This window comes from Zosterops lateralis (genome assembly GCF_965231275.1).
Source record: "Zosterops lateralis genome assembly, chromosome: Z".
Classification (NCBI taxonomy): domain Eukaryota; kingdom Metazoa; phylum Chordata; class Aves; order Passeriformes; family Zosteropidae; genus Zosterops; species Zosterops lateralis.
The window spans coordinates 42,487,719-42,514,935 of NC_139800.1; the positions used below are offsets into that span (position 1 = coordinate 42,487,719).

Sequence of the window (27,217 nt, forward strand, 5' to 3'; positions counted from 1 at the left end):
GGAGTTTTTTTGTTGCTTGGTTGGTTGGTTGTTGTTGTTGCACCCAGCATTGGGAAGAAGCAATTATACCTGTACTATTTTGCAGTCACTACAGAGCCACACTGGTCTTCACCTCACACAGTGAAGATCTGTCATGCTCAGAGAAGTTTGTTGGCATCTTGTCACAGCAGGAAAATGGGAAATTAGACAGAAGTCTGCCTGCAGTATCTTAAATGCTTTCCCACAAGTGTAGCTCCTCCCAATGGTTCCATTATTTATCGAGCAGTTTAATAGCGACTGATCACAGTCAAGTACTTTGTCCAAAAGGGAGCAGGCTTCACTGGGCAAGTGAGGCCACCCATTTTAAGTCTGAAATTCTTACTTTGACAAGGGATATGTTTAGCAACAGGCAGTGTTTGCATTTGTGACAGTGAAAGACAGGAAAAGGAGGTAAGGGAATGATTAATAGACCATAGTAAAGATGTAGAAGAAAATGTTCACATTTTTGTGTAAGTGGTTTTGGGTTTATTTTTTCCTAAAAGGAAGAAAAGTTTTTTGGTTGGTTGTTTCTATTTTTAATATGTGTGAAAATCATAGGATTTTTACTTCCAGGGAAAGAATTATTGTAATCCATAAACATCTGGGGTTTTGTTCTTTTTTTGTTTTGTTTTGTTGGGTTTTTTTTTTTTTTTCTTTCACAGTAGCATTCTGAGCTTTTTAAAAGGTCAAAGCAGAAAAACCTTATTAGAGGAAAACTATGACATGCGAAAAGATTACCAAAGGCATGAGAGTCCCAAAAGGAAGGTGCTGTATAAAGAGACAGTAGATTCCTAGCATCAGTAAAGAATGCTTTTTTAGTGATGAATGCTCCTCCATGAGCTCAGTACAGAAACTTTTATAGAAAAGCCCTGAATAGAGCATGAATGCTGTAGTACTTTTTCTAAGCATCTGTTTGCCTTGTAATAGGGCAGTAATTGTGTTGACAGGTCAAGAAGTTTTTCCTCAGGAAATATTTCAATAGCTAGAATGCCTGGAGAAGTCTGATAGTATCAGAATGTCAGATGCAATTTAGAGTAAATGAGGGCATTTCTGGCATGTTTCAGTGGAGGAAAAAACATCTATCTGTCCTGAGTATTGATGAAGATGACTCCAGAAAGTAAATCTGTAGGAAAATACTGTTTAAATCACAGGTTTTTTGAAGCTAATGATTTTACTTGTGTTTATGATATTCCTTTTCAGTTCATTTTATTAATGACTCCTTGATACAGGAGGGGAGATAAAGGTGTTCTACCTAAACCTAGGAGATGAAATACCAATGCCATCTGTTTAATAGGAAATTTTTTGTTCTGATTTGGCCAAAATGCTGAGGATTTACATGATTGAGGGCAAAAACTGTTTCCTCTTTGCTGAGAAAGATGTTAGCTAGGCCACTCACTTTTATAATAATGATAAAACACGAACCTGTTACAGGTTCAACTATCCCAAAGCTCACCGATCTTATTGTTAGATCCAGGTTTTGAATGCCCCATAGAAAAGTCTTCTGAGCTAAAGCTACCACATTTTCTGTTTTTCCCAGATAGATTTTAATTAAGCTATGAACTTCCTTTCAGACACTTGCTGTGTTCTTCCTTTGTTTCTGCATAGTTTGCTCATAAAAACTCCTCTCCTAAGGTGTGGATAGAAATTAAATCTTCATGTTTATGCAAAAAGATAAAGGAGACTTTTAGAGGTAACTTGATGATCAAATTAAGATCACCATTCAACTGCCTAAACACATTGGAAGGTGATTTTAAAGGTGCAAAAATGAGAATAGAATAGAATAGAATAGAATAGAATAGAATAGAATAGAATAGAAATTCAAATCAATTTTTTTGTTAAACTTCTTCAAATTTAGTTTCTTTAAGAGTGAGATAGTAGCTATGGATTTATACTGCTTACTTATATAGTATACTATATAAGTATATAAATCTACTACTTCTATTTATACTAGTTTATAATGCTAATTATGTCAAAGTGTACATCAGTTTGGAGTATACTTTTAAGGTTCTTCTTAAACCCTGAAACTACCAAAATATTTAATATCATACATCAAGTCACCATCAAATGTGTATTTCTAATTCTATGCATGCTGAATTTCTTTTAACTTTCAGGTGTGTTACATAATTTGAAAATGTAGAGAAGAATCTTTAAAGACTTGTACTGCTCTTATCAGAGGCATACATATTAATTCCAAAAATCCTAATTAAATAAGAGCTTCAGAAAAAATGCTCATTCCTATTATTCTTTTATTATTAATGTTCTCCTGTGTATAATTAGAGAACTGTTGAAGTTCCATGGTTGCTTAAAATACCATGCTGTTCTAGAACAAATTGTTTCATTAAGTACGTTTTCATCACTCAGCACTGTCTAGTGAGCCTTATACATACGTCTGCATGCAAGACATTTGCTTTAAGCTGTACTTTTTTACTTTCATACCCTGCTCACAGAATACTACCTTGAAAAATGAGAAAAGGTGAAAAAATAGCTGGTCAAATAAGGAACATTTTTTGTAACTGTTTTTATAACACTTTTTCACCACTACACAGCTTTTGATCTTCTGTCACATTTCAGTCATTTCACCCATGGAGGAGTGAAATAACCAATCAGAAGTTCCAGAGTCTCCCATCACACTACTGTTTGGTCCTTTTAGAAAAATTCATATTTCTATTTATATTTTTTTATATTAGAATGGAGATCAGTACCTTGGTAATATTATAATCTTTGCTAGGAAAACTTTTTAATACAGCAGTTATTCTCCCTTTATCCTTGTCTAAATATGAAAGCAAATAGAATTAAGCTAAGTATAACAGTATGGTTAGCACAGATTTTTTTTTTTAAACCTTCCAGGTGAGTTTTCCTTAGTTTTGGTAATCTCTTCTGAGAGAATGTTTTGCTTCCTAGTATGCATGAAATGTGTGAGTTACTAAACTCTTGAGCCATGTCAGGAGTATGCTGCTGAGTTGATGAGGAAGCTGCCTGAGGGAAGTGGGTACCGAATTTTCTTATGTATTTGCGTAATATTTTTTCTTTCATGTAGGATAAGCCTGATATTTGCATATGTTTGTAGCTTCCTTAAAAGTCAAATTTAGCGACTAAGTGGAGAGTTGCACTTAAGACCCTCTTTTGCTATTATGCTCAAATGCCTCTCTTGGGTAGCCAGCTGCACTTCCTTCAGCACTTTTGAGGGTTTAACCTTACATTGAACCTCAGGGGGCCTAATCTCATTTTTATACCTTCACTTTTGTAACTGCACTGGCTTGAAAAACACTGCACTCTGTGCACCTGGAAAAACTTAGAGGAGGAGAAAACTCTGAATTCAATCATCTTCTACTTCATTACTGATCCTAGAAGGGTATTACAGTCCCAAAAAGAAGTCAGGATTTTGAAATTCTAACCAAAGAGAACAGCCATCCCAAATTCAGACATTCTTCCAAAATTGTTAAGAAGTTTTTAACCATTGTCAAAAGTTTTTTGTGATTATTTGTGTCTGTGTATGTCCAGAAGATGCTGCATCAGTCCAAACACTGCCTATCATTGCTAAACACTAAATATTCTTCACGTATTAAAAAATGGGGTAGAGAAACCTGGCCTGAAATCTACCAATGATAACCTGTTTTGTGAAAGTAAATCAGGCCATTGTTTTCTGAAACAATTATAAATAAATAATTTGTGAAATATAAGACATTGTAAGAATCCTTCTGCTGTTTTTTCCATAACTGAGAAATATTCTTAATATTTTAGAAACTTGTTATATAGCAGGCCTTCTCATTCTGAAAATTTAAAAGACCCTCACCAGTGCCATCACTGACACTTCATCTAAATTGCAACCAGTGGATTTCCACCCCACCCCCCAGCCCCCGCCCCACCCTTTAAAAACTTTTTTATGGGCAAATCATCCTGAAGAGTGTGTAAAAAATACTGAGACTAACCTGAGACAAAACAATACTCTGAGGAGTAGCCTGATCTGAAACACATTTTAGTTAAAGTGGATTTAAAATTCAGTATCCACAAAGGTTTTTATAGTCAGGGATGATGCATTTATTCCCTCTGACCCTGTCCCCCACCCCACTTTTTTTATTATTATTTCATTAGCTGTTATTTTTGTTGTAAAGTTCTGTATATTTTTTAAGTCTGAAACTAGAAGTATGGCAAAAATGAACTTTAGTGAAATACATTCATGAAAATAAATTTCTACAGATGAAAATGTAATGATATTTTTCTGTTTAATATTTGTTCAGTATGTATTACTGAGGTGTCTTGAGCAGGCACTGCAGTGCAGTACCGTTCTTGGCATGAGAGACATGGGATCATTGCGTCCTTTTTTCCAAGTCATATATTGCTGGTAAAGAGCCAGTGTCGATCAGTCATGCATCCAAATTATTTCCTTACTAAAAACCTAGTAGTAAATCTGTTTTCTTCCATCATTTCTGAAAGTGGTATTGAAGACTTGGAGCCTGCCTTCCAGGACCATTTTGGTAGAAGTTGGATGATGCATATTCATTTCCCAACCATCAGTATGTGTGGTGCATAGTGGAGTAAGAAAAAAAAATGACATGCGGATGTGTGAGGGAAACAAGTAAATAGGAACTAGAGCATTTAAAATGTCATATTTGTAATGACTTTCAGACTAGTGGAATCAAAGAGTCATAGAAATACTTAGGTTGGAAAAGATCCTTAAAATTATCAAGTCCAACTGTAAACCTAACACTACCCAATCCACTACAAGACCAAGCTGCTGACCACCAGTCTCTAGGTATTTAAATCCCTTCAGAGATGGTGATTTAAACACTTCCCTGGCAGCCTGTTCCAATACTTGATAACCTCCTCAGTGAAGAAATATTTGCTGGTATCCAGTCTAAGCTTCCTCAGTAGTACACGAGGCCTTTTGCTCTCATCAACTCACACACAGGAAGAGACTTACTCCAGCCCTTCCTGGGCTGTCTGGCCCATGCCACTGTCCCTTGCAGACGACCTGTTCCCCCCTGTGCCTCCCTAGGTGCCTAATACCATGTCCTGCCAAGAGTTACATACAAAGTGATGGGTTTGTGCTAGGAGTAGAAAAGTCAGGGAGGCATCAGGAGGCTGTGGGAGTGGGGAGATGATGAAAGAGCCTCCTGGTGGCTCTCCTTGAAGGCTTGAAAGCAGCAGCTGCAGCCCTGGGATAGGGCAGAGATATGTGGGGCTCAGCTGGTCTGTGCCCTTATCTCTGCACCCCACTGGAGGGCAGGGAGAGATGGCAGGAATGGAGAGCAGGACAAAAGCCCTGGTCTCCTCCATACCACCAAAATGCACAGGCTGAGCTGTATGTTGCATGTGGTAGGCTCTGGCAAGATGCCAGGAGGGTTTGGGAGAAGAGCTTGTATATCCAAAACCCTAAGACCCCATTACCCTCCCGCAGTCACCACCAGTCTAGTACAGTGTACCTGGAGGAGGTGGTCAGGGAAGAAAGAGGAACTTCCTGGGAGTGTTTCCTGCTACAAATGCACTGGCACTCTTGCACCCACTGTCTGTGGACAGGCTCCTGTGGAACCCACAGCACTGTCCATCTGGGTAGGGGAAGGGAAGCACCGGCAGGGGTTGCCCTTGTGTAGTGCCCAGACCTGCTGCTGTCCCCAATGCCAAACCTGGCAGAGCAAGCCAAGAGTCCTGATGGAGCCTGCATGCCTTGTGCCTGCACCTACAGGGGCCTGGAAAAACTAGGCAGTCAGACCCTGATGAAAAACATCCTGGTCACAGACCTTTCTTCCATGGTGACATCACAAGGGTGTGAGATGCCACCTAGCCAGGAAGGCAGATGCTCCAAAAGGGACAAAATCTGCTCATAGGATCTTTCCCTTTGTTGAACTTCATTAAATTCCTTTCATTCAAGTTCCTTAGCCTTTCCAGGTCCCTTTGAATGGTATCACAGCCTTGTGATGTTTTAGCCACTGTGCCGTTTTGTATTATTTGTGAACTTGCTGGGGCTGTGCTTTTCCCGCTGTTCACCACTTCAGTGAAAATCTTAAATAATATTGACCACAATCCTGACCCTGGATTACAATACTATCAACTGGTCTCCAAATGGGTATTGTATTATTGATTGCAATCCTCTGCCCTTGCATTAAGTTGTTGAATGGATCTATTCCATTTGAAGAAAGCTTTTTCTGGTAGAGTCAGAATAGTCATTTTGCATACAGAATAAATGGTGGTGACTAACTGAGGACTGCCCTCTGTATCTTCAGTTACTTTTTTTTTTTTTTTTTTTTTTTTTTTTTTTTTTTTTTTTTTTTTTGCAATTAACAGGCAAAGTTATGTTAGTAGATTAGTAAGGGAACTTAAACCAGTAACTTTGGTTGCAGACCACGAGAGTAATAAATAACACACTCACAAAGTTCTATATTGTAGGGTTGCAGTATCTTTGCAACTTTGATATCTCCCTTATTTGGGTTGATGGGAGAATACCGGAAGATCTGCACAGCATGTGGTTTGTCATGACTGTGCCCTGTATAGTTTTCTAGACTGTGTGAGCCTTGTTGAGTTGTTGACTGTGTGTTTCTCTCTCTCTCTCTCTTTCCCTCCTCACATCAACCCTTTAGGTATTCAGGCCATAATACAGGTATTTCTCTACTGTTTTTTGACACAAACACAAGTGACAGCAAATCAGCACTGATGGATTAAATATGAAGTAAGCAGTAGGCACAAACAACTCTCCCTGCTGCAGGACTGCCAGGGAAACTGTCAGTCTGAAGTACTGTGTGCCAAGAGGTCCTACATTAAGACTCCCGTTCCTCAGTTACACCTTTGCATTAAGGACCCTCCCTTTTTAGATAGTTATCCATAAAGTCTTCTGCACTTTTCTTCATGTCACTCACTTTGACCAGCTACAAGGCAAATGTGATATTACCCTGTTCGCATATATCCTGAACTGTTTAATGCTGATTCCACAGATTGCGGCATGGCTTCCCAAAAAATCGTGCTTCATTTTATTGTGAAGGGCTCATATTTTAACTCTATGTACTTCCCAACAATATAAGCAGGAACTGGACTTCTAATCATTTTGTCCACTTCTAGCAAAGGTGCTGGGAAGCAGGAAAAGAGACCTATTGGGATTTAGAAAGACAGCTTCTAACAAGATAAAAATAAAAACGGGATCTTAACTTTAGAACTCCTTTTTTAAATTGTCAACATATGTATCACCAACAAATGTATTACCAAAATTGCCTCAAGCTATGCCAGAGGGGTTCAGTTTGGACATCAGGAGAAATTTCTTCACAGAAAGGGTTGTTAAACATTGGAGTGTTCTGCCCAGGAAGGTGGTGGAGTCACCATCCCTAGAGGTGTTCAAGAAACAAGTGGACAGGGCACTCAGTGCCATAGTCTGTTGACAAGGTGGTGATTGGTTCAAGTTTGGACGCAATGATCTTAGAGGTCTATTCCAGCCTAAATCATTCTGTGATTCTGTAAACATACTGCCAGCTTACTGGTTTATCCTCTTTTTTCTACTGACATTCATGTCTATGTCTTTGTATTTTCAGATATAGTATTCTAGGTGTGCGACTTGGAAAACCATGGCTTCCAACACAAACCCTGCTAACCATCTGCCATACTTCTTTGGCAATATCACACGTGAAGATGCCGAGGAGTACCTGATGCAGGGAGGAGCAAGCGATGGACTGTACTTGCTCCGCCAAAGCAGGAATTACCTGGGAGGCTTTGCCCTATCCTTGGCCCATGGAAGGAAGGTTCACCACTATACAATTGAGAGGGAGTTGAGTGGCTCGTATGCTATTGCAGGAGGCAAGTCTCATGCCAGTCCTGCTGAACTCATTAACTATCACTCAGGGGAAGCAGATGGCCTCATCTGTCTACTGAGAAAACCTTTCAACCGGCCACCAGGTGTTGAACCTAAAACAGGACCCTTTGAAGATTTGAAAGAGAACCTTATCAGAGAGTATGTCAAGCAAACTTGGAATTTGCAGGTAAAACCAGACTGATCTCACCATAAAGTAATCTTTGAGCTAGGAGGAAAAGAGATTGCAGAGTTTTCCAGCTGTTGCTGCTGCTAGGTAGTATTTTTTCACAATGAAATCATAGCGGTTTGAGCTTTAACGGTGAGGGGTTTTTCTCCGCAGTACATGTGGTAACTTGGCAATAAGTGTAGTTTTCCTAAAATTAAAACCCTTAGAATTTCTACCATGTCCTGGGCTAGCGTAATCTTATCTACCTTTCCACTAACATATGTCATCAGATTTGGACAAAAAATGAATACAGGTAATGAACAAGATACAAAAATGGTTTATCTCATTGCATTTAATTCTGATATTTTTATGGATTGATATGCAGGCAGGCATAGTGACATGATGACTTACTTTACATTTTGCTCTCTTAGTTGGCCTTGTTTCTCTGATGCTGATTGAGATTATTTCCAAAACAGAAATTGTTCCTGAAAGAGAATAGTTTCTACACTGCAGAGCACTGCCAATATATCTTAAGTGCTGCAGGGGTCAAGCAGGAATTTTCCACGTGGAGGACAAGGTGTTGGATTTTTTTATTCCTGAGAATGACTATAAGGAAGCCAGTCTTTCCATTGAAACACTAGTGTAGGAGGCTGCAAAAGGGATATTATTTCACTTTGAGATGTCATGAGGTACTTCATGACCTCATGAAGTTACACAAAGTTTCTAATCTCTTTTGCTGCTAGCAAGTAACCCTATGAATTCTGCTCTGTAGAATATATGGAGCAACCCCCAAACTGGGAAAGACTTAAACTTATACAGCATTTTCTATAACTGCTGAGGTTTACAGTGTCTTTTCTGATGAGTCTAAGCTCAGCTAGAGGGAAGTTGATGCATTCTGATTAAACACTGGTGAAACTAGTGGGGGTTGCCCTCAGATTCCAGGCAGGCCTAAATTAGAAGTGGTAGGTTGTAGACAAGGTTAGAAATGTCTAAGTTAATATTATTCTAAGTAAGCTACTCTAAAATGGGGACTGTTCTGTCTGGGAAAATTTGCATTGATGTCTTTGACATAGACATGCTGTAACAGTGCAAAGCACATTCTGTTTATTTTAGTACACAGCCATAGGATATGTAATTTGGAGGTATGTTTGAAATCTCAGACAGACACTAACTCTATTTAGCTATGTCTATTAGCATAACAATCTGACTTCATTTTAAGTTTAAATACTGATATATCCATGGTTTTATTTACTGGTTAATTTTCCTTCTTTTTCTCAGAGGTAAAGGGAGAATCCTAGTTTTGTGATGTTTATATTACCATATGTTAGTTCCTGGTTTAAAATCTTTATACCAACCTTCACAGACAGGCCTTCACAGACAACAAATATGTGCAGATTCTGGATGTCCCAAAAGTAGTCCCAAAAGACGGGGAGTCTACCTGTCATCTCTTTATTGCAGAATATAGTTTGACTGCTTCACCATGTTTTTACTGCTCTCTAGGGGCATGCACTTGAACAAGCTATCATTAGTCAGAAGCCTCAGCTGGAGAAGCTGATTGCCACTACAGCCCATGAGAAGATGCCTTGGTTCCATGGGAGGATCTCCCGGGAGGAGTCAGAACACCGTATCCTCATTGGGTCAAGAAACAATGGAAAATTTCTGTGAGTTTATTTTTCTGTGATGTTGCTGTTTTCCTCCAGTGTTACTGTAACATTTGAATTTCATTTGAATAAATCTCAGATGAGTCTATGCCCTAAAATGTGGTTCATCTACAGTGAGGGCACTCAGTTCAGCATAATTTACATGACATGATGCTTCCTGCCCTAAGCAAGTCCCTCACTTAACTAAAGATGGAAAACTGTAACAAAATCCTGGAACCCCCTGCAGGGATGTCCACTAGGGCCTGCTGGACCAGTCGTGACCGGCCCAGGGCATCCCCTGGCCTTTGCAGCCCCTGACCACCTGCACCCAATAAACAGACTTATTAAACTGGTACAATTAGAGACAAACTGTCTGTGTTTGCAGCTGTTGGGATCTGTATCTGTCAAATCTCCCAGGGACAGTGGTAGTGCTTTGTTTTGTAGTTAAGCAACAGAATGGATCGCTTCTACCTTGACAGAGCTATTTTTTATCTGCTGCATACCCACTGCATTTAACCAGTCTAATGATCTTTTTTTTTTTCTGAGCATAAATGTGTAATTAGGATAGTGACTGAAAGCCATCATCTTGTGAGGACTAGAGCCAGGGTTTTTTTTTGGAGAATCCTCATTTGAAAAATATCAGTGTTTTAACAGAGCTGTCTTTTGTTGCTTCCACCCCCCACCCAGAAGGTATTTATATAATGATAAAAAATCAGTCTTAAAAGTCATGGCCAAGTAAGAATCACTAAGAGCTGTATAATTTCTGAGGGAAATTTCCTCACCTACCTATGTAGTTTTCTTTAGCACTCAGCCTCCTTTGGCCTTTTATAGAAGTAGTCCAAAGTGAAACCCTACAAGCAAGTGCAGGAAGGATATGCTTCTTCAGAACAAACTCTTCTACAAAATATTTACTGATTTTCAGTAATTGTGCCATACTAATTGGTAATGTGGGTGCAACCCTCACATACTTCCATGTTTCAGTCTTAGTTGACTGGAACCAGTAACTCCTTTAAATCCTATTCCTAGTAGAGTGAATTCCTATGAGGTTTTAACCACTGCAGTCTTTGACTAAAGAATTTGAAAAAAGAATTCAAATAAGTCTTTGACTGTAGTGACATCTCTTTTCTTGAACTCTCTTTTCTTCCCTCAGTCCTTGAATTTTTTGTGTTTCATAGCCACTCTCACCCAAGCCATGCATACCTATTTTCAGCCTCATATTCCTTATTGGTGGAGATCACATCCAGAGGGGCATTTACCCAGTTGCTTTTGCTGCGATATGTAACAAAACATAGTAATAAGCTTGTTAAAGATTTTATTATACGTGTAGTAAAAAAAACTGTTGCAGGAGTTACAAAATTTTCAGAGCCATACATTTCTTTCCGCTGCGTAGGAGTTTAGAGGATTTTATAAACATAGATGCTGTTACAGATTACCAGCCCAGCATCACCACATAACCTCTCCTTTTTCTTGCCCTGTGATTTTGCTAGTTTCTTTTCCTACTTTTTACACGTGAGGTCCAGTAATTGAAACAAAAAAGCAATCCTTTCTTTTCATGACAATTTTATACCTAAAAATATATTGCTTTTTTGCTTTCTGTTTTAACACCTTACCAAACGTACTTTGTATCATCTGAGTCATGATGTTGATCATGTATTAAAACTGGCAACTTTTCCAGTTTGCCTCAGGCACACATTGGTTTCTCTGTGGCCAAAGTATTTCTCTTTGGGGCAAAGGGGGAGGATGGGGGGCACAGGGGGAAGGAAACAAAGTTTTGTTCGAACAAAATTAGCATCTCTTGACAACAGGGATAGATTTTGGGGTAAGGGAGTGGATTTTTTTAGGAGACTTGGCATTTTCAGCCTCCTATTATAAACACTGATCTCTTTTAGTCTTCTATAAGCATTCCTAGTGCTTTGATTAGAAATACTTTCCCAACATTTTTCTATGTTCCTTAAAGATGGCCTAAGAGGCATTTCTGATGTTGCTTGCAGTGGCATGCTCAATGAGTTGTGGGAGAGCATTCAGACCTTCTCTCACGGGGCTCGTTATGTCAATGGATTGCTATATTACGTAGTTTTGATGAAACTCAGGTGGCTGCTTTCATATCAGGGAGAGAAACCCACAGAGGAGAAATTGCTAATTTTAAGGCTCTGTTTAAACCAGGAGAAGAAGTACCCCTGGAGCTTAAATAATATGAGCTGCTAGTGTGTTCATCTTAGGTCCCTCTGACTAAGGGGAAGACTGTTTACTTCTATATCTGTAGGATGCTTTCTGATGTGTTAATTGTTCTTGCACAGACTTCCTATCTGGCCACCTTAGAATGCAGTAACCACTTAGCTACTACAGTTTCAGTGAAGTGAAATCTCAGTGAAGATACAGGGAGAGAACTTCATCTACCCCACAGTTCAGTAGCCACTGCAGCCAGAGGAATAACATGTTGTTCATTCATGTTGGAATCAGTTATTTTACATTCCTGAGCCGTTCTAGCTCTCTGACCCATAGACTTAGAGGCTCAACATAAATAACAAAAAACTGTAATTCAGAGAGGTTTGCTGCTTTCTGCAGTGGGTTGCCTAACATGGGCTTGCTTGGCAGGTGTTGAGAAATAAACCACTCATTTCTGGCTAACTGAGGCAGAAGCAGCAAAACTGTTGAGTGTGAGAGTGGTGCATTGTTTTACCTTTCAGGCACAGACATCACATAGTTTTACTTACCCAGCAGCAGTGCCTGTCATAATATTCTGTACATCTGTGGGTTGAAGGCTTTGAAGTTGTGACTGTGAATTAGTGGTTTTTTAACACTGGTCAAGATAATCAAGCCCAGTAGCTGACTGGTAAAGCTTTCAAACATTTAAGGTTTAGGAGATGTCTGCTTGTTGAGGTAAGAATTGGAACCTGGGAGCACAGAGAGGAGCTAGATTTTTGAAGAGATTAGGTACTCTGAGGTTATTTAACAAGTCCACAAGTGGATACTTGTATGTGACAAAAATCATATTGTTTATTATGGAGAGAATAATAAATATTAGAAGGCTAGAATATTTCTGTATATTTTTTAAAAGGGTCTTCAAAACTTGATTACAACTTGATTACTCCATTACTTGATTATACTGAAAATTTGCTATCCATCTGACCTACCTACCTTGGAACAAAATCCAGTACAGGAGTTTGCGTAACAAGGCAACATATAGATTTCTTTAGCACTGCTTTGCAGCAATACAAGATTATTAAATCTAGAATTATTTTAAATAGCTTAGATAAGGAAATAGTAGGAAAGCTTCCTAACTGCAATTCAAAATATCATGAATAGTATCATAAAAATAACACTACAATACATCTAAGGAAAAGTTCTGGGAATTTTCAAAGATATTTTTGAAGTTTTTTTCATGGCTTAAAAGTCAGTAAAGTAGATATGTGGATGCTAGAGAGTTTGTTTTCAAACCCAAACACAGAAACCATGTCATGAAATGACATGAAATGGGAAGTAGTTTCTACCTCTTCTGCAAAGAATGTTTATGTAAGATTGCCTCTCTAGGCAAAAACTTTAGGGAAAAAAAATAGCAGTGGAACAGAAGTCAAATATCTCTAAAATTATCTGAAAAGAAACTGAAAATAAAGAACTTTATGTCTGAAGGCCCACTTAACTTCACAAACACTATTTTACATTCTATATTGGAGGATGGTTCTTGGCCAGACTTCTGGGGTTTATTTTATTTAGCCTGGTAGGGAACATTAATCATAGATCAAACTACTAATATTGGTAATATTTTTATTAATACTTTAATAGTATTTTTATTAATAATGCATCATTAAATATTTAAATATTGTTAATATCTATGTGAGTTCATGCATGCTTGTGTGGAAGAGTTGAAAAATAAATTATAACTTTGCTAAAAGCAAACAGTAGAAGAGTTAATTTTCTCTGTAGTTTCACATATGAAACACTTTGGGAATGTGGCAAGGCTTGTCAAATCTTGCCAGCAGTAATGACCACTTAAGTTATACAAGCACGTGATCTTCCATATGTGTTAAAAAACAGAAGTTCTGAAGTTGGAGGAGGATAAAGAATATTCATAAATACTGTTAAATTTAAAAATTCAGCATTAGGGAAATGTGAGTGAAGGCATTGCAAATCAGTAGTTTAGTCTAGATAAACTTTACACCTTTTCATAGCTGTATGTAGTTCATAAGATATGAATAAAATATGAACAATTGTGTAAAAGGAAAGTAGAAAACTATTTTGGTGCCATAGTAGTGTTTTCACTATGTAATGGGCATATTAAAGAGGACAAATCTAGTTTAGACTACTATAATGAGCCACAGTAATATGCCACATTATGACATTCCAGGACAACTAGAAACTAAACTGTCTCTTACATGTCACAACAGTTAGTATTTCAAATTAATGAGGTTTGAAGTGCATTTGTCTGTAAAAGTTTTCTTGTCTTTGACCAAAATTTCTTTTTCTGGTATGCGTAGCAAGATATGTTTACACTAATATAGCTGCCTTCTTCTAGGAGTTTGCCACTACCAGACTGCATACTGATCTAGGTCATATTTCTGACTTTGTAGAGAATTCTTTAGCTAACTCTATCAATATTAAGTTTGTATCCGTAAGAGGGACTGGACATTGTTGACATCATAAAGGATGAAAACAATCCTATTAAATGTGTCTTTAATTCAGGAGTATTAATTAACAATGAAATTCCTCCAGAAAATGCCAAGCAGTTGCTAAGCTTAGATGACCATAAAAATTTTTCAGGATAAATTATAATATACAGACAATGAACTGGGTTTCTGGAGGTGCTGTCTTCCTCTCCACAGCAGCCTGGATGGTGCCCATGACTCTTTGGGGGAGCAGTTTACTGATCTGCAGTTGGGTACATGTTGGGTGCCACTTGCAGACCAGTGCGGCAGGGCTGTGGCTTCTCGAGATGGGTCCTGCACTCGGTTCTTCAGCTGCAGAGTGGGTCTGAGGTGTAAAAAAAAGCTGTGATCTAACCGAGATAGATGTACTAAGAAGATCTCCTATTTCAGGTGCAGTTTTACCACAGAGCTATTTCTAATGCATTTGGTGAAGCATGGTGTATTTTACTGCCAGGGTGAAGTCAACTAAATTGACTAATAGGATGCAGTCCTTCTCACGAAAGTATTTGGCAACTGTGCGGCAGACTCACCAGGATATGAATTTTTAGGTTCCATTGTAGATAGCAATAGTGTGAAACTGAGATGTCTTCTAAATTCTGTAGTGTTCTGACGTTTCTGAAACAGCTTTGAATGTGTTAGTGAACAGGGGAAAAGAAATTATGCCAATGAAGACAGCAGTCAATCCATTTTGCCCTTTATATAATTCTTTTACAGATGACGCCAAGTTCATTTCTTATTACCCTCAAACTTGGAACATATGCAATGTGCAGTAGATCTTTGAAGTGCTAATGAGTAGCCATGTTGTTAATAGCATTACCAGAGAGATGGTCATGAGGGCAAGACAAGAAGGGAATGGCTGGAGCTCCATCAGCTGTGGGGAATGTCAATATCTCTGCCATCAAGAAAGCTGTAATTGCTGAGAAGGCAAGTTATGCTGAGAATAAAATTCAGGATCCCTTTGGATTCAGGGGCAAGAATAATTTGACACCATTCCTAAAACAAGCATTTTGCTTGTTTATTTTCTTCATAATTCTCCACTGCAGAATGCTGTGACTTCTGTTTTTTTCTACACAGTCAATGAGGCATGTTGTAATAGCAATTTATTTCTTTGACCTCAGGGATATTTTTTTTTTTAGAAAGAGAGGGATCATTTGGGTTTTCAGATGGAAACAAAAAAAATTGAGACATTGTTCTTTTTGATTCCAAATGAAAATACCAAAGGAAGGAATGGATAGGTATTTACACTGTCTATAATAATGCTCCAAATTGTTATTGGTTGCTATCTAGGTTGCACTCCCAAAAAAGTACTCAAACACACATTGCATGAAAAATCAATACCTAAGTATTCTCTGCTTTGCATCAGGTAACAATTTGAGTTTCTACATTCCTTATTTTGCTATTTTAAAAATGTATGTTATAAAAACTCTAGTTACCTTGGCACTTCTCTAATACAGCAATGTACTCAAATCTGTTCTCAATTAAGTTGTTCATATTTATGATTAATCTCAGTGGATGAAATGACAGTGTTGTTTATTTACAGGTGTTTATTATCTTCAAGTTTTTCTTCTGTATGTTTGCAATTCTCTACAATAGCATGAAATAGAAGACCAGGTGATACCTCACTGTTGGGTGCATTCCTTGGCAAAATTTTAAAATGAAGACCTATTTTTTAGCAGTTTTTATTAAATATTGTGTTTATTTCAGAGCATCTGAAAGCAGAGAGTGCATTTGGAATTTTGATTTTTTTTCTCAACATTCTGAAAATTGTTACTTTCCATACAAGGGAAATATATGAAGAGAGCTCTCAGATCTGATGTGAAGGACTGGGTAATACAGGCAGCACCATCAAGAAGATGTGAAACTTATTTCCATTCAAAGAGGTTTCAGTTTACAACCTTTTAGTTTGAATAGCATTTGCCTTTCAATTTTTTACAGCAAGTGTTGACATAGAACTGTTACCCAGCTGCAGTTCTGGAGGCTTAGCCTAACCTAGACAGCCATTACCACAGTAATGCAAAACCAAAATGAAATTGTGAAACATGGCTTGAGGCAATCCATGTCACCCAGGGTTCTACTTGCCAAAACTAAGACTTAGGCTGTCAATTCAATGCACATGATACTTCTGCTTTTCAGACATATTTGGAAAGATGGTATTACTTTCTGGTTTCATGTTTTGTGGGGAGACAGGTTGTGTACTTCCTGATTTTTTGTCTTTTATAGGGATCTAGGTTGTGCTGGAGTTGACTGACTACAGTTTAGAACTCACCTGCTCCATAACCCTAAGGGAAAAAGACTCCCTCTGGACCCAGATTAATCATGTGTTAGAGTGGAGGTGTTTTTAGGATGTGCGGTGATGGAGCTGTCTGACAGAAGTTGACATGACTGTGAACAGCAGATGGCTTCAGTGTTGTGTTAACTATTGGGTTAGGGGAAGGAAAAACTCGGAAGTGCAACTACAACCTTATAAACCTGAACTCCACCTAAACCCTGCACTGAAGAGTGATAGAGCCATTTGGATCTGTGTCATGATCTTCAGAAATCAGGATTCTCCTCTCCCGTGATTTTCAGTGCTCTCAAGAAATGTTTGCAGTGCCTCTTGGGAGAGTAACAAGTCTTGCAAAGGAGAACCAGTTCCAGTAGAACTGAATTGTATTGGAGCCTCCATTTTTTCCTGTGAAATGTGAAGTATATTTGTTACTGAGAAACAATCCTTTGCATTTTTATGATCTTATTTGTGCTTTATTCTGAACAGAAGCCTGATTATAATTAAATGCCGTTTGTTTGAGTTTTAGAAACAGTGCCCTGTATTCTGAAAATATTTTTCTAAGCTTTATTTGCTTAGAGCAGGTCAGAAGAAGACAAAGTAAAAGTCACTCTTCATTTTAGCAGAGCCTGTTGTTCTTCCCTGGTCAGTCAGCACAGGAAATCAGCATGCTGAGAAAACACCTACATGCCATGAAGAAACCACAGTGTGTTTCAATTTGCTTTAGAGACTTATGCAAGTTACTTTGGTTTTAGAAAACAAAAAACTGACCCTACTTCCCTTTTCTTTTAGCCAGTGTCCTGTTCACATCTTAGGCAACAAGAATCACTCTACTTGAAAGAAAAAGGTGCATAAGTAATTCAGACAAAACAGTTTTTCTTCAGCCTTGAGAGAGTCAGCTGAAGAGAATAATTTAATACTTGCCTCTACGATCTCCTGAGATGAAACAGCAAGTACCAGTGTTGCACCGGCAAAGCTTCTTGACAGCTTAGTGAGAATTTACTGCTATATTTCTTTTCAAGGATGTTCCAAAATTTGAGGGAGTTTTCTGTGCATGCCAGAACGAGAAATGTTCTAGTGCTCCAGAATCTAGGCTTTTCATTAAAAAAAGAAAAACTGCCAGACAATTTTGTTCTAACTATTTTGCTGTCAGCTGTAAATAAGCATGGGAACTCAACGGAAAGAAAAAGCCTTCTTTCTAAACTCAGAAATGTTGCACCAACTATGGTTGAGCTAGTAACAAATTCCTATTGACTCTGGGTCCAGTCATCAGGGTATGTTGGTCCCAGTGTCAGCTAGCCCTGAGTACACATAAAACAACTCTGTCATGCTTTATAGGACCTCAGAGGGCACTCATGGGTCTCCTGGAAGAAGAGATCATCCCATGAGTTTTAGACAAAGCTTTTGTATTACATTGGGCAATCTCTCCATAATGAAGTCTAGATGAGATATGTACACTTCATACTATGTGAAGTTTCATATGAATTTTATGTGAAATCTGCAACAAAACATTAATGTCTTTCCTGAAATGATAAGAATTAATTATTACAGAAATATATTATTTTCTTTAAATTCCCATTCCCAGCCACACAACAAACTATTTTAAGTGCAAAAAATTTGCCTTTTCACATTACATTCTTTCAGTATTTTATCTTCTATTCTTACTGTCATCTCTTTATTTCCAAATAAAAGATACAAGAGAGGTAGGCCAGTACTGCAGAAGCTTTAAAATGCGTACTTGCCCAATGAGTGCTTTATGCAGTGTACAGTGCTCTGTAGCTGCCTAACAGTGCCTTACATAATTAATTTTTTTGCTTTCATCTGTTGCCTTTTTGGAAGAAAAAAAAAGAGAAACTTTAGGCAATTTATCTGAAAATTAATTATACTAAGAAATAAATGAAAGATTTGACAAAATGTTTTCAGAAACTGCAGTGCTGTCTTTGTTTTCTTTTTAATTCAAAAGCTTTAAGGAAAGGGTGATTAAAAAAGAACGCTCATTCCTGATACAGTGTAACCCTGAAAATCTTTCTTATTTCTACAGTATCCGAGAACGGGACAGCAATGGTTCCTATGCCCTGTGCCTACTGAATGATGGAAAAGTACTGCACTATCGCATTGACAGAGACAAGACAGGAAAGCTCTCCATACCAGATGGAAAAAGATTTGACACCCTGTGGCAGGTCTGTAAAATTTGTATCACGTGGATATCTGTCATCACATTTCCATATAACTGACCAAGGCAATGTTGTTTTATTTTGCCTTGTGACAATAGCCTTTGGCTGAAACCAAAGATATTTTGCAGGTTATTTTGTCATGTGTTTCCAACATTGTGTGGTTTCTGTACATGAAGCAAATACATGTTAATATAGAAAGCTGTGTGAGTGTAGAGAGTTTCACCATTTTTAAATGTGATGCTGCAGCCTGGCCGAGTTCAAAACTGTGATTACTTATTTAGTTAGCTGAACATTCTCTAGAGTGAAAGTCCATTTGCAAGTATCCATTTTCAATAATGGATATGCTTGGTTTAGTCTTTTGCTAAAGTCCTTTAGGACAGCAACCAACAGAATTCTAGCAAGCAAAAAGAGGATGGTTTAAGATGTTGCACACATAATGCAGTCTTTAACACTGAAATTCTCTACCTTCAAGTCTGCTAAAGCATGGCTTGCTGAGGCATACCACCAAAATATATCTGAACCCTGGTAAAGATTACACAATTAAGAAGTCCATAGCTGACTATGCCATGGTTGATACTAAAACTGAATACTGGTGAAATGACAGTGTAAATTGAAAATACTAAGGGAATTGAAATCCCTGCAGAAATCTCTTATGTCCCCTTGCTTAAAAATCTATTAAAATTAGTGAAATGAGACAGAGATCTAAAATATGAATCTTTGCTTTCATATATTCTTAGCATTTTTGTAAATGTCCTGTGTATTTATTTCCTGATGTCACTGGAAATTTAAAAGCAGCTCTGCTATCTTACAATTTTTGTGAACATGTCTGCAACTCTTACACTCACACACCTCCTGTATACCCAAATAGAAAATAGCGGTGAGAAACCTGTAAAAAATGGTGTGGAGAGGACAATCCAGGAGCACAAATGGCCACAACTAGTGGTGCTATACATTTATTAATTATGCACATCCCATTGTAGTTCTAAAGGCCAAAGAAAGAATTGCATATTAGGGCAATGCTTGCAGTGTAGTTATGCCAAAAAAAGAGAAAAAGACAGAGAAAGTGGGAACTCAGAGTTACAAAGCTGTTTAGTAGCAGAACCAGAGGGGGAACACAAATCCAATTTCTGGATCATGTTGCGCATTTATCCACAAAGTTATTTCAGAAACATCCACCCCTGCTAAATAGAAACAAAGTAAAGAACATGTGCAGTAAAAGTCTGCTGTATGCCAAGATCATTCGTTGTAATATATATTGACTATTGTACATATGCACACATTTCTGAAGAGACTATTTAATGGTATCATATTTAATGATACCACCATGAAATTTTCCTATCTTTTTCTCACATTATTTTTTTTCCTCCCCTCTCATTCTGCTAGTTAGTTGAGCATTATTCATACAAGCCAGATGGATTATTAAGGGTTCTTACCATTCCATGTCCACAACCCAGCTCAGAAAATGGTGAGTTATTCCTATTGTTTTTATATGGGTTAAAAGACATGATAATTATGAAAAATGTGTGTGCATTTTTTCCACTTGCCATAGAGGTGGGCGCAGATTTTCCACTTTTTCTAATAAGGCAATGTCTGTCAGATTGTGCATGATGGAGGCAGACCCTGTAGCTCAAGGCTACCATGTCAAATTACTGCTGGATCCAAATTATTGTTAGGTCAGAAATGTGTTTTGCTGCTCAAGGTGGTAGTGTGTGTTACTTGGACCATAGACACAAAAAAGGTGGTCTTCTCCAGTGGTCTTTACTCCAGGCTGGAGCAGGCACAGCAGCAGTGCTGATGCAGGAGTTCAGGCTGAGTGCAGTGAGTTGTGCACCCAGCAGGTAAGTTCCCCTCTTGGGGGTAGCAGGGCAGAACAAGGCACTGGCTGCACCCGATGCTGAAAATGGGGTCAGGGAGGCATTCCTTGACAAGTTGTGGGAAAGGAGAGGAAGAGGTGGGGGAGAGTGTCAGTGTGCTTTTTATCCCGTGTCTTTAATGTCCTGTCATACTGAAGAGACATTGTCCTCCCTTTTGCCATGACTGAAAAGGAAAAAGAGATGCATCTGACTGATCTGTGTCCAACTTGTGCTCCTCCAGAACTATTTTTCTGTCTCTAAGGCCACCTTCTGTTATTCTAACTGGATACAAGTGCCATGCTGAGAGGACATAGAATAATAGAATATAATTGTAGAACCATTTAGATTGGAAAAGACGCTCAAGATCAAGTCCAGCACTGAAATTTTTACTTTTTCCATCCTTTTGAATCACTACATGATTTTTTCCACCATTATTTTCTTTCTCATTTGAATCATTTAGGCTCTGCACTTTTGTCTCCGTGGCAGGAAGTATCGGAGTCTGCTGCATATAAGAGACAAAAGCAAAGCAGATAGTCCAAGGGAAACACTGTAATGTGATCTAAAAACTAGACAATTGGTTTCCTCTGTAAAATTCTGTGTTCTTACACAAATTTTACACTTTTCTCAGTATCATTTTATGTTTGATTCTTTTGCAGAAAGTCTTGGTTTTAATACTCATCCTTCTTCTGGAACATTTTCTAAGGTAAGTGGAGGTAGTGGAACAGCAATAGCATTCATTTGAGAACGATTACAGCCACATAATGTTCTGGGAATCCTAATTTTTAGGTGTTATTTCTTCTGATAGTTTATTCTTCTAGAGTTATGAACAGTGAGCTCAAAAGAAACTTAACATATTTTGTCATGGTGTTGCTTTCATCAGTGTTTTGGATATGCTAATACTAATTTAATTTTGTGAACCTCTTTTACACATATAATGTATGTGAAAAAAATAGTATTTTACATAGGAAAGATGCCTCATTAATGGTCGTATTCTGTAATGATTGTATCAGCACTGGGAGGTGAGATACCACATTGCTTGAATTGTTCACTTAGAGAATCTGCTGACTGAGGCGGAAATGGAAGTTCAATTTATTTTCATATTTGTTCTGTGCAGTTAACATCAGACTTTGCAGAAGGGTTTCATTTCTTGTGCACTGCATTAGAGGTGATTCTTTCATTCACTCCATGAAGAGTGAGCAAGTCCACCTGTTAATATAATTACCAAAGTTCTCAAAGTTCATTGACTACAGAAGCCACCTTGAGGTATGATACATCCACAGAATGACATCTGTCTTGTTCAATGTAGTTGATTTCATCTGAAAGAGAGTTAATTTTAGTTGTTTCTATGCATAACTTAATCATCTAGGTCATTATCTGGATGCAGTCCCACATTATAGAAAAAAAAATATTCAAATAAACAATTACCTCTATCTATTTCAATACAATTGACTCCTAGCAGGCCTGTGAACAGCCATTCATACCTTCACTTCTGAAAATCAGATACCTTTTTAAATAATTGGAAATTAGGCAACCAAAATCAGAGCCTTTTAAATAAAAGATATTTTAAAATTTATTACTTCTTTATTAGTAATAATAAAAATATTTTTAAATTAAAAAGAATTAAATATAAAAATACTGCCTTGAGGTTTGGATCTGTGCCATTTACAAGGATGTCCATGAAAATTAGGCACACAAGACCACATGTATATCATCTGGTATATGTGCAGTTGTAGAGATAGGCTAAGTACATTCAATGTGTTAATACTATGGTATGTTTCAGAATATCCACAGAAAAATTCACAGTATAAGTGTAAATTTAACTGCTATTGCTTAAGACTTGTCATGATAGCTAACAAGAAAGTCACCAAAGCTACATGAGAGTACATATATTTCTGATGGTCTACTAAAACATCGTTTTAAGCTTCAACAAATTTGACATTTTGAACTTCTTAAAACTGAAATCTGAATTTTGTGTTTTCTTTGGGACTCTTTAAAATGACCCTGCTAAACTACTTTCTTGTGATAATAAACATACAAAAAGGAAAATTTTAAATAACTATTGCTTCTTATGGAGCTCAAAGACTTCACTTAATATTTCAAGGTTCTCTTACATTAATACTTTTTTGCAAAAGCAGTAACTCATGAAGATTTTTAATATGCCTGAATTACAATTATTCAGGTTAGAATAAAATAAAAAATAAAACAGCCTGAAGAGAAGGAATACAACCAGAAACATACATAATACAAAGACAATCTTATGTGGAAGATGTGCAACCTATCTTCATATTATTTACACTATGATAATTAACATTTATGAGTTTCTGACATTTCTGGCATATTGCACAGATTTTTCTATTTATGAAAACCATTGCCAAATTACATAAATTAGAATAGTGAGTTTTTGAATTGGGTATTAAAATAACTGTGATGAATTAAAGAAATGTCCTGGAAAAAAAAAAAAAAGGTGATGCTCAGTAGAAGGTAGTGCAAGATATTGCATCTTTAATAGTCAGACACAAATCACAGAATAGCAAGCAGACACAGCTTTTCAAAGGATATTATGCCTGTAATGAATCAGAATGGGAACAAGGATGAGCAACCACCATGCTGGTAGAGAAAAAGGAAACATCATTGTGTTTCCAGTGTCTTTAATACTGGCAAAGTCACAGCTGAAAGACTTTCACCAGTTTTTTGACACTGCACTGAAGAATGCTGTCCAGCAGGAGATAATCCAGAGCGAGGCAACAGGAATGATCACAACTTGTGAGAAAGGATTGATTATAATAAACAAGCAAAAGAGAGAAAGTAGAGGAACAAAACATTCAGTCAGTTCTAAGTAGCAATCTAATACTGAAGCTCCCATCCAGACCAATTTTTCAATTTTTTTTCTTTTTTGTATATATTACAGTCTAAAATACAGTGGTGCTCTTTCAAAGTCTTAGTGGAATAGTATGCCCAAATTTGAAGTTGTTTTGAATTTAAGAAGGTACATGGAATGTAGAAAGACCTGCTGGATAATATGCAAGGCAGACTGTCCAAGTGATTTATCTGTAAATTGTTGGTTATACAGGCTTTCAATAAAATTTGCATCAGGGACATAAATCTACATCAGATTTGCCTAGTATTTGCTATTGTTCCATAGACAAATTTGGAGTAAAAAAATGATAAAGTTTATTGAAATATGGACATCTCCTTTTTAGTGATATTGATAGGCTTCTTCTGCAAAAGAAAGGACTTCATGCTAAAAGTCTGTATTGAAGTTAATTTTCCATGCACAATATGGGGAGTTGCTTGTTCTTGCTTCTCCCAGAAGATGCATGGACCGGGATGCTTCTTGCCTTTCACCAGAGGCTTCATGGCTAGGTTTAAGGTGATTTTGACCCTTCCATTTTGTAAATTACTTTTCTCTCCCTGCCATCAGTTTCATTGCAAAATATATTTAAACTGGCAGAGGAGCTTTTGAAATGAGTCTTTAGTTCAGTTTTCCAGCTGATGACATTATAGTGAAACTGCAAAATTCTGGCCATTTCCCAAATTCTCCTCTTAACCTTTCTCAGTATTTTGTTTAGTCACAGTCTTTCAGGTGGTTACAATAGACCCAAACCTTATGAGTACAGCCTAGCTGTAACTAGTTGTGGTGCGTGATGGAGTATTCATCTCAACATGCCTTTGTGTGTCTAATATAAACATGAGTTAAGCGGCATTGCCATCACTACAGCTGTCTGCTTACTCAAGTGCTGGGAGATACTCTTGTTGAAAAAGTATAATGAGAACCATGCTCAGCTTGTGCAAAAGAGTGCTTGACCTCTCAGAGAATTTATCTATTGCAAAATGGTAACTAAGTAGTATTTCAGGTTTCATTTATTCCCAATATGGAAATAAAATTTCATGAAGTAAAAGAGAATAGCTGACTTAGTAACCTTTACTTAGTATGCAGTATACTGAATTTTTATGTATCACAGCTATGAAGAATGTCAAGCATCAAAAAGGTTTCTGTTCTTCCAGCAGCAACAGGGACCACATGACTCTTCTCAGTGTCTTGAAACAAATGTAAAATCAGACATTTTCTTTTAAAAGAGAACTAGGAAATATACCAACCCTATTAATTAAAAATCATATCTTTTCAGAAAATAGGAAATCCAAATGGGATATTAAAAAGTTCAAAACATCTAAATGAGTTCAAAGTCTGTTTAAAGTGACTGAGAATCTGTCTCAGATTACTTTAGCCTCAACACCAGTCTAAATGTTTGAACAATAAGTGCTTCATCTCAATTTATAAAAGTCAGATATGATCTCTCAGTGATCCCTAGAAATGCTGATTTGTTCCTTTTAATTAAATTAATGTGTTCCTGTAAAATATATTTGCATATCTTTTAAGGTATCTTTACACAGAACATAAATGCATGTGTAAAATGTAAAGCCTGTTCCTTTTTGTTTGGAATTAATATTACCTTGTGTGTTTTCTGCTTCAATAACTACATTGTTTGTTCTGTGACCAAGGTGTGCTTCAAATTTTGCTCGATACATTAGTCATAGTTCCAGACACAAAAGTTATCCACTCCTTTCTAAATATATTTGGGAGTGGGGGAGAGGGAATGAAGTGCAATGATAGAGGCAGGGGAAACATACAACATACTCTATAAGTAAAGATCTGGACAAAGGGCAGTGCATTTGAGTTTTAAAACTGTCTGAAGGTATGTCTGTAGGTTCAGGATGGTTTGACAGTAAGATAAATGAAAGAAAATTTAGTACTAAGATTTCTTGTACTACATTTGTTTGATGGATCATATGTATACTTGCAGGCACACACAACAGAAAGTTTGGGAGTGTTTTGTTCTTTTAGAGTGTTTTTGTTTTGTGAAATACCTTTAGCTACTTTCATGACGCATTTACTGTTCCTCTTTGACGTTGTGGTTTCTAGAGTTGGGCAGGAGGTGGAATTATCTCAAGACTCAAATCGTATACCTTTCCAAAGCCTGGCAGCAAAAAGGTGCCTCATATACTTTTCTTTAGGTTTTTGGCTGAGTTAAAAATACTTAAACAACTGATTTCACTTTCTTCTCCCCCTCTTTTCGCTTGCTGTCTTTACTACTAACAACTAGATTGTGAAGATTTTGTGAGCTTTCTGCATCTATCCTAATTAACTGCATAATTATGGGCTTGATTTTATAACTGAAGCAATGGGTTTGAAGGAGTTTTAAAAATAGAAGGACTCTTTTTATTCAATTTCTGGCATACCAAAATAATGCACATCTCAGTATTTCTGCAAATGAAATGTAAGTGATAAAATGTTTTTGAAAACTACTCATTTATAGCAGAACAAAATTATATTTCTACTCTCCTTCCTAATCAGAAAATTGTCTTGCTTACACAATTATGCTATTACTGAGTACATTTAGGGAACAATAAAAACAACAAAATACATACTTACATAACCTATGTGCACAAATCTTGTTATGCATTCACTTACATTTAGGCAAGTGTAAAATATCACAATACCAAGCAGAATGGGAAAATTGGCAAGATGCCAGGGAGCCAAGGGGAGCTCAGTCCTGTCCTAGTGGAAATGCTTCTGCATGGCCAGAAAATTATGCTGTCCAGTAATTGATGCAGCTCTGAAGCATGTAGCTATGATTTGCATTCTGAGAATAATATGTATGCCCCTATTCAATCCATGAGTCTCTCTTTATGTTTATTGATTTATTTCCAGCTGCTCTTCAACAAAAAAAAGCAGGCATGAAATGCCCTAGAGGTATGGTACTGTTCAGAGTAAAAAGCTGTGTTTGATATATACTGAATTCTGTGTTTGGTATATGCTGTATTTGATAATCCTGATAAATAGCAAACATTTCTTTTCTATAGCTTCAAGTCACTTTTATGCTGAAGTACCAACAGTGTTGTCAGCTGTGTATCCCTACATGACCCACACCTCTTTTTCAATATTTCTGTCATATATGAATACAGACACAGTCTCACGATCTGTTCTCAGCCCTCTGAAATACAATGCCAAGCTATCACACATTTTGGGTCGATTCAGAAAAATGAGTCTGGGGTCTGAACTCTGTAGACATGTTTTTGGTCACACTGCTGTTAACCTGGTAAAACCTGTGTCTTGTTCTGGTCACTCTCTGCTATCAAGTAGCTATTTCCTGCCTTCTGGGCAATACACAGAGTATATTAAAGCATATTGGCGGAGTAAAACCAAAAATTTAAGAAAATATTTTTGGAAACCCAATTTGATCACCATTTACATGTACTTTACCCTGAATACATCATACTGTCAGATTTTAGACTCTAGACAAAAGTTGTGCTCTGAAAAATTTGAAGATTTACCATTCATTAACTCCAATGAGCTGAGTTTACTTTAGACCTGGTTGATAACACAATTACTTCTACTATGTCAAAAGCTTTCAGACAGTAAAGCAGAAAAAACATATCTGTTTTATTTGCTATATTTACTCATTCTTGGGATTTTTTTTTTTTAATTTCACAAATTCAGTATTTGTATTAAATTTCAGGATCTGGGTCAAAAATTTTGTTTTACTACTGCGTCAATTTAGACAATTTAAGTGAAATCCTGCCACCTAGTGGCAACGGAGATGTCTTAACCAAAGCTCCTCTCATCTCGTGGCTAATGAGATGTTTGTCATGCAGTATACAGCTATCAATTTCTAATAAAATAACTTTAT

At 37.2% G+C, this 27,217-nt stretch overlaps 1 protein-coding gene and 2 long non-coding RNA genes across 3 annotated transcripts in view; 1 reads left to right on the plus strand and 2 right to left on the minus strand.

Annotated features, from left to right (window-relative positions):
- The window catches only part of LOC310922690, a 439,183-nt gene that overhangs the window by 342,265 nt on the left and 69,701 nt on the right, over positions 1–27,217 (minus strand). The window lies entirely within an intron of this gene.
- SYK (spleen associated tyrosine kinase) overlaps positions 1–27,217 on the plus strand; it is a 49,572-nt gene that overhangs the window by 9,565 nt on the left and 12,790 nt on the right. The window contains exons 2-7 of the mRNA XM_083882978.1: positions 7,533–7,976; positions 9,456–9,616; positions 18,543–18,681; positions 20,059–20,140; positions 21,185–21,231; positions 25,450–25,518. Coding sequence (XP_083739104.1) covers positions 7,566–7,976; positions 9,456–9,616; positions 18,543–18,681; positions 20,059–20,140; positions 21,185–21,231; positions 25,450–25,518 — 909 coding nt within the window. The 5' untranslated portion in view covers positions 7,533–7,565. The remainder of the gene's footprint in view (positions 1–7,532; positions 7,977–9,455; positions 9,617–18,542; positions 18,682–20,058; positions 20,141–21,184; positions 21,232–25,449; positions 25,519–27,217) is intronic.
- The window catches only part of LOC310922420, a 64,887-nt gene continuing 59,188 nt past the window's right edge, over positions 21,519–27,217 (minus strand). The window contains exon 3 of the long non-coding RNA XR_014592424.1: positions 21,519–21,844. This is a non-coding gene — a long non-coding RNA (uncharacterized lncRNA). The remainder of the gene's footprint in view (positions 21,845–27,217) is intronic.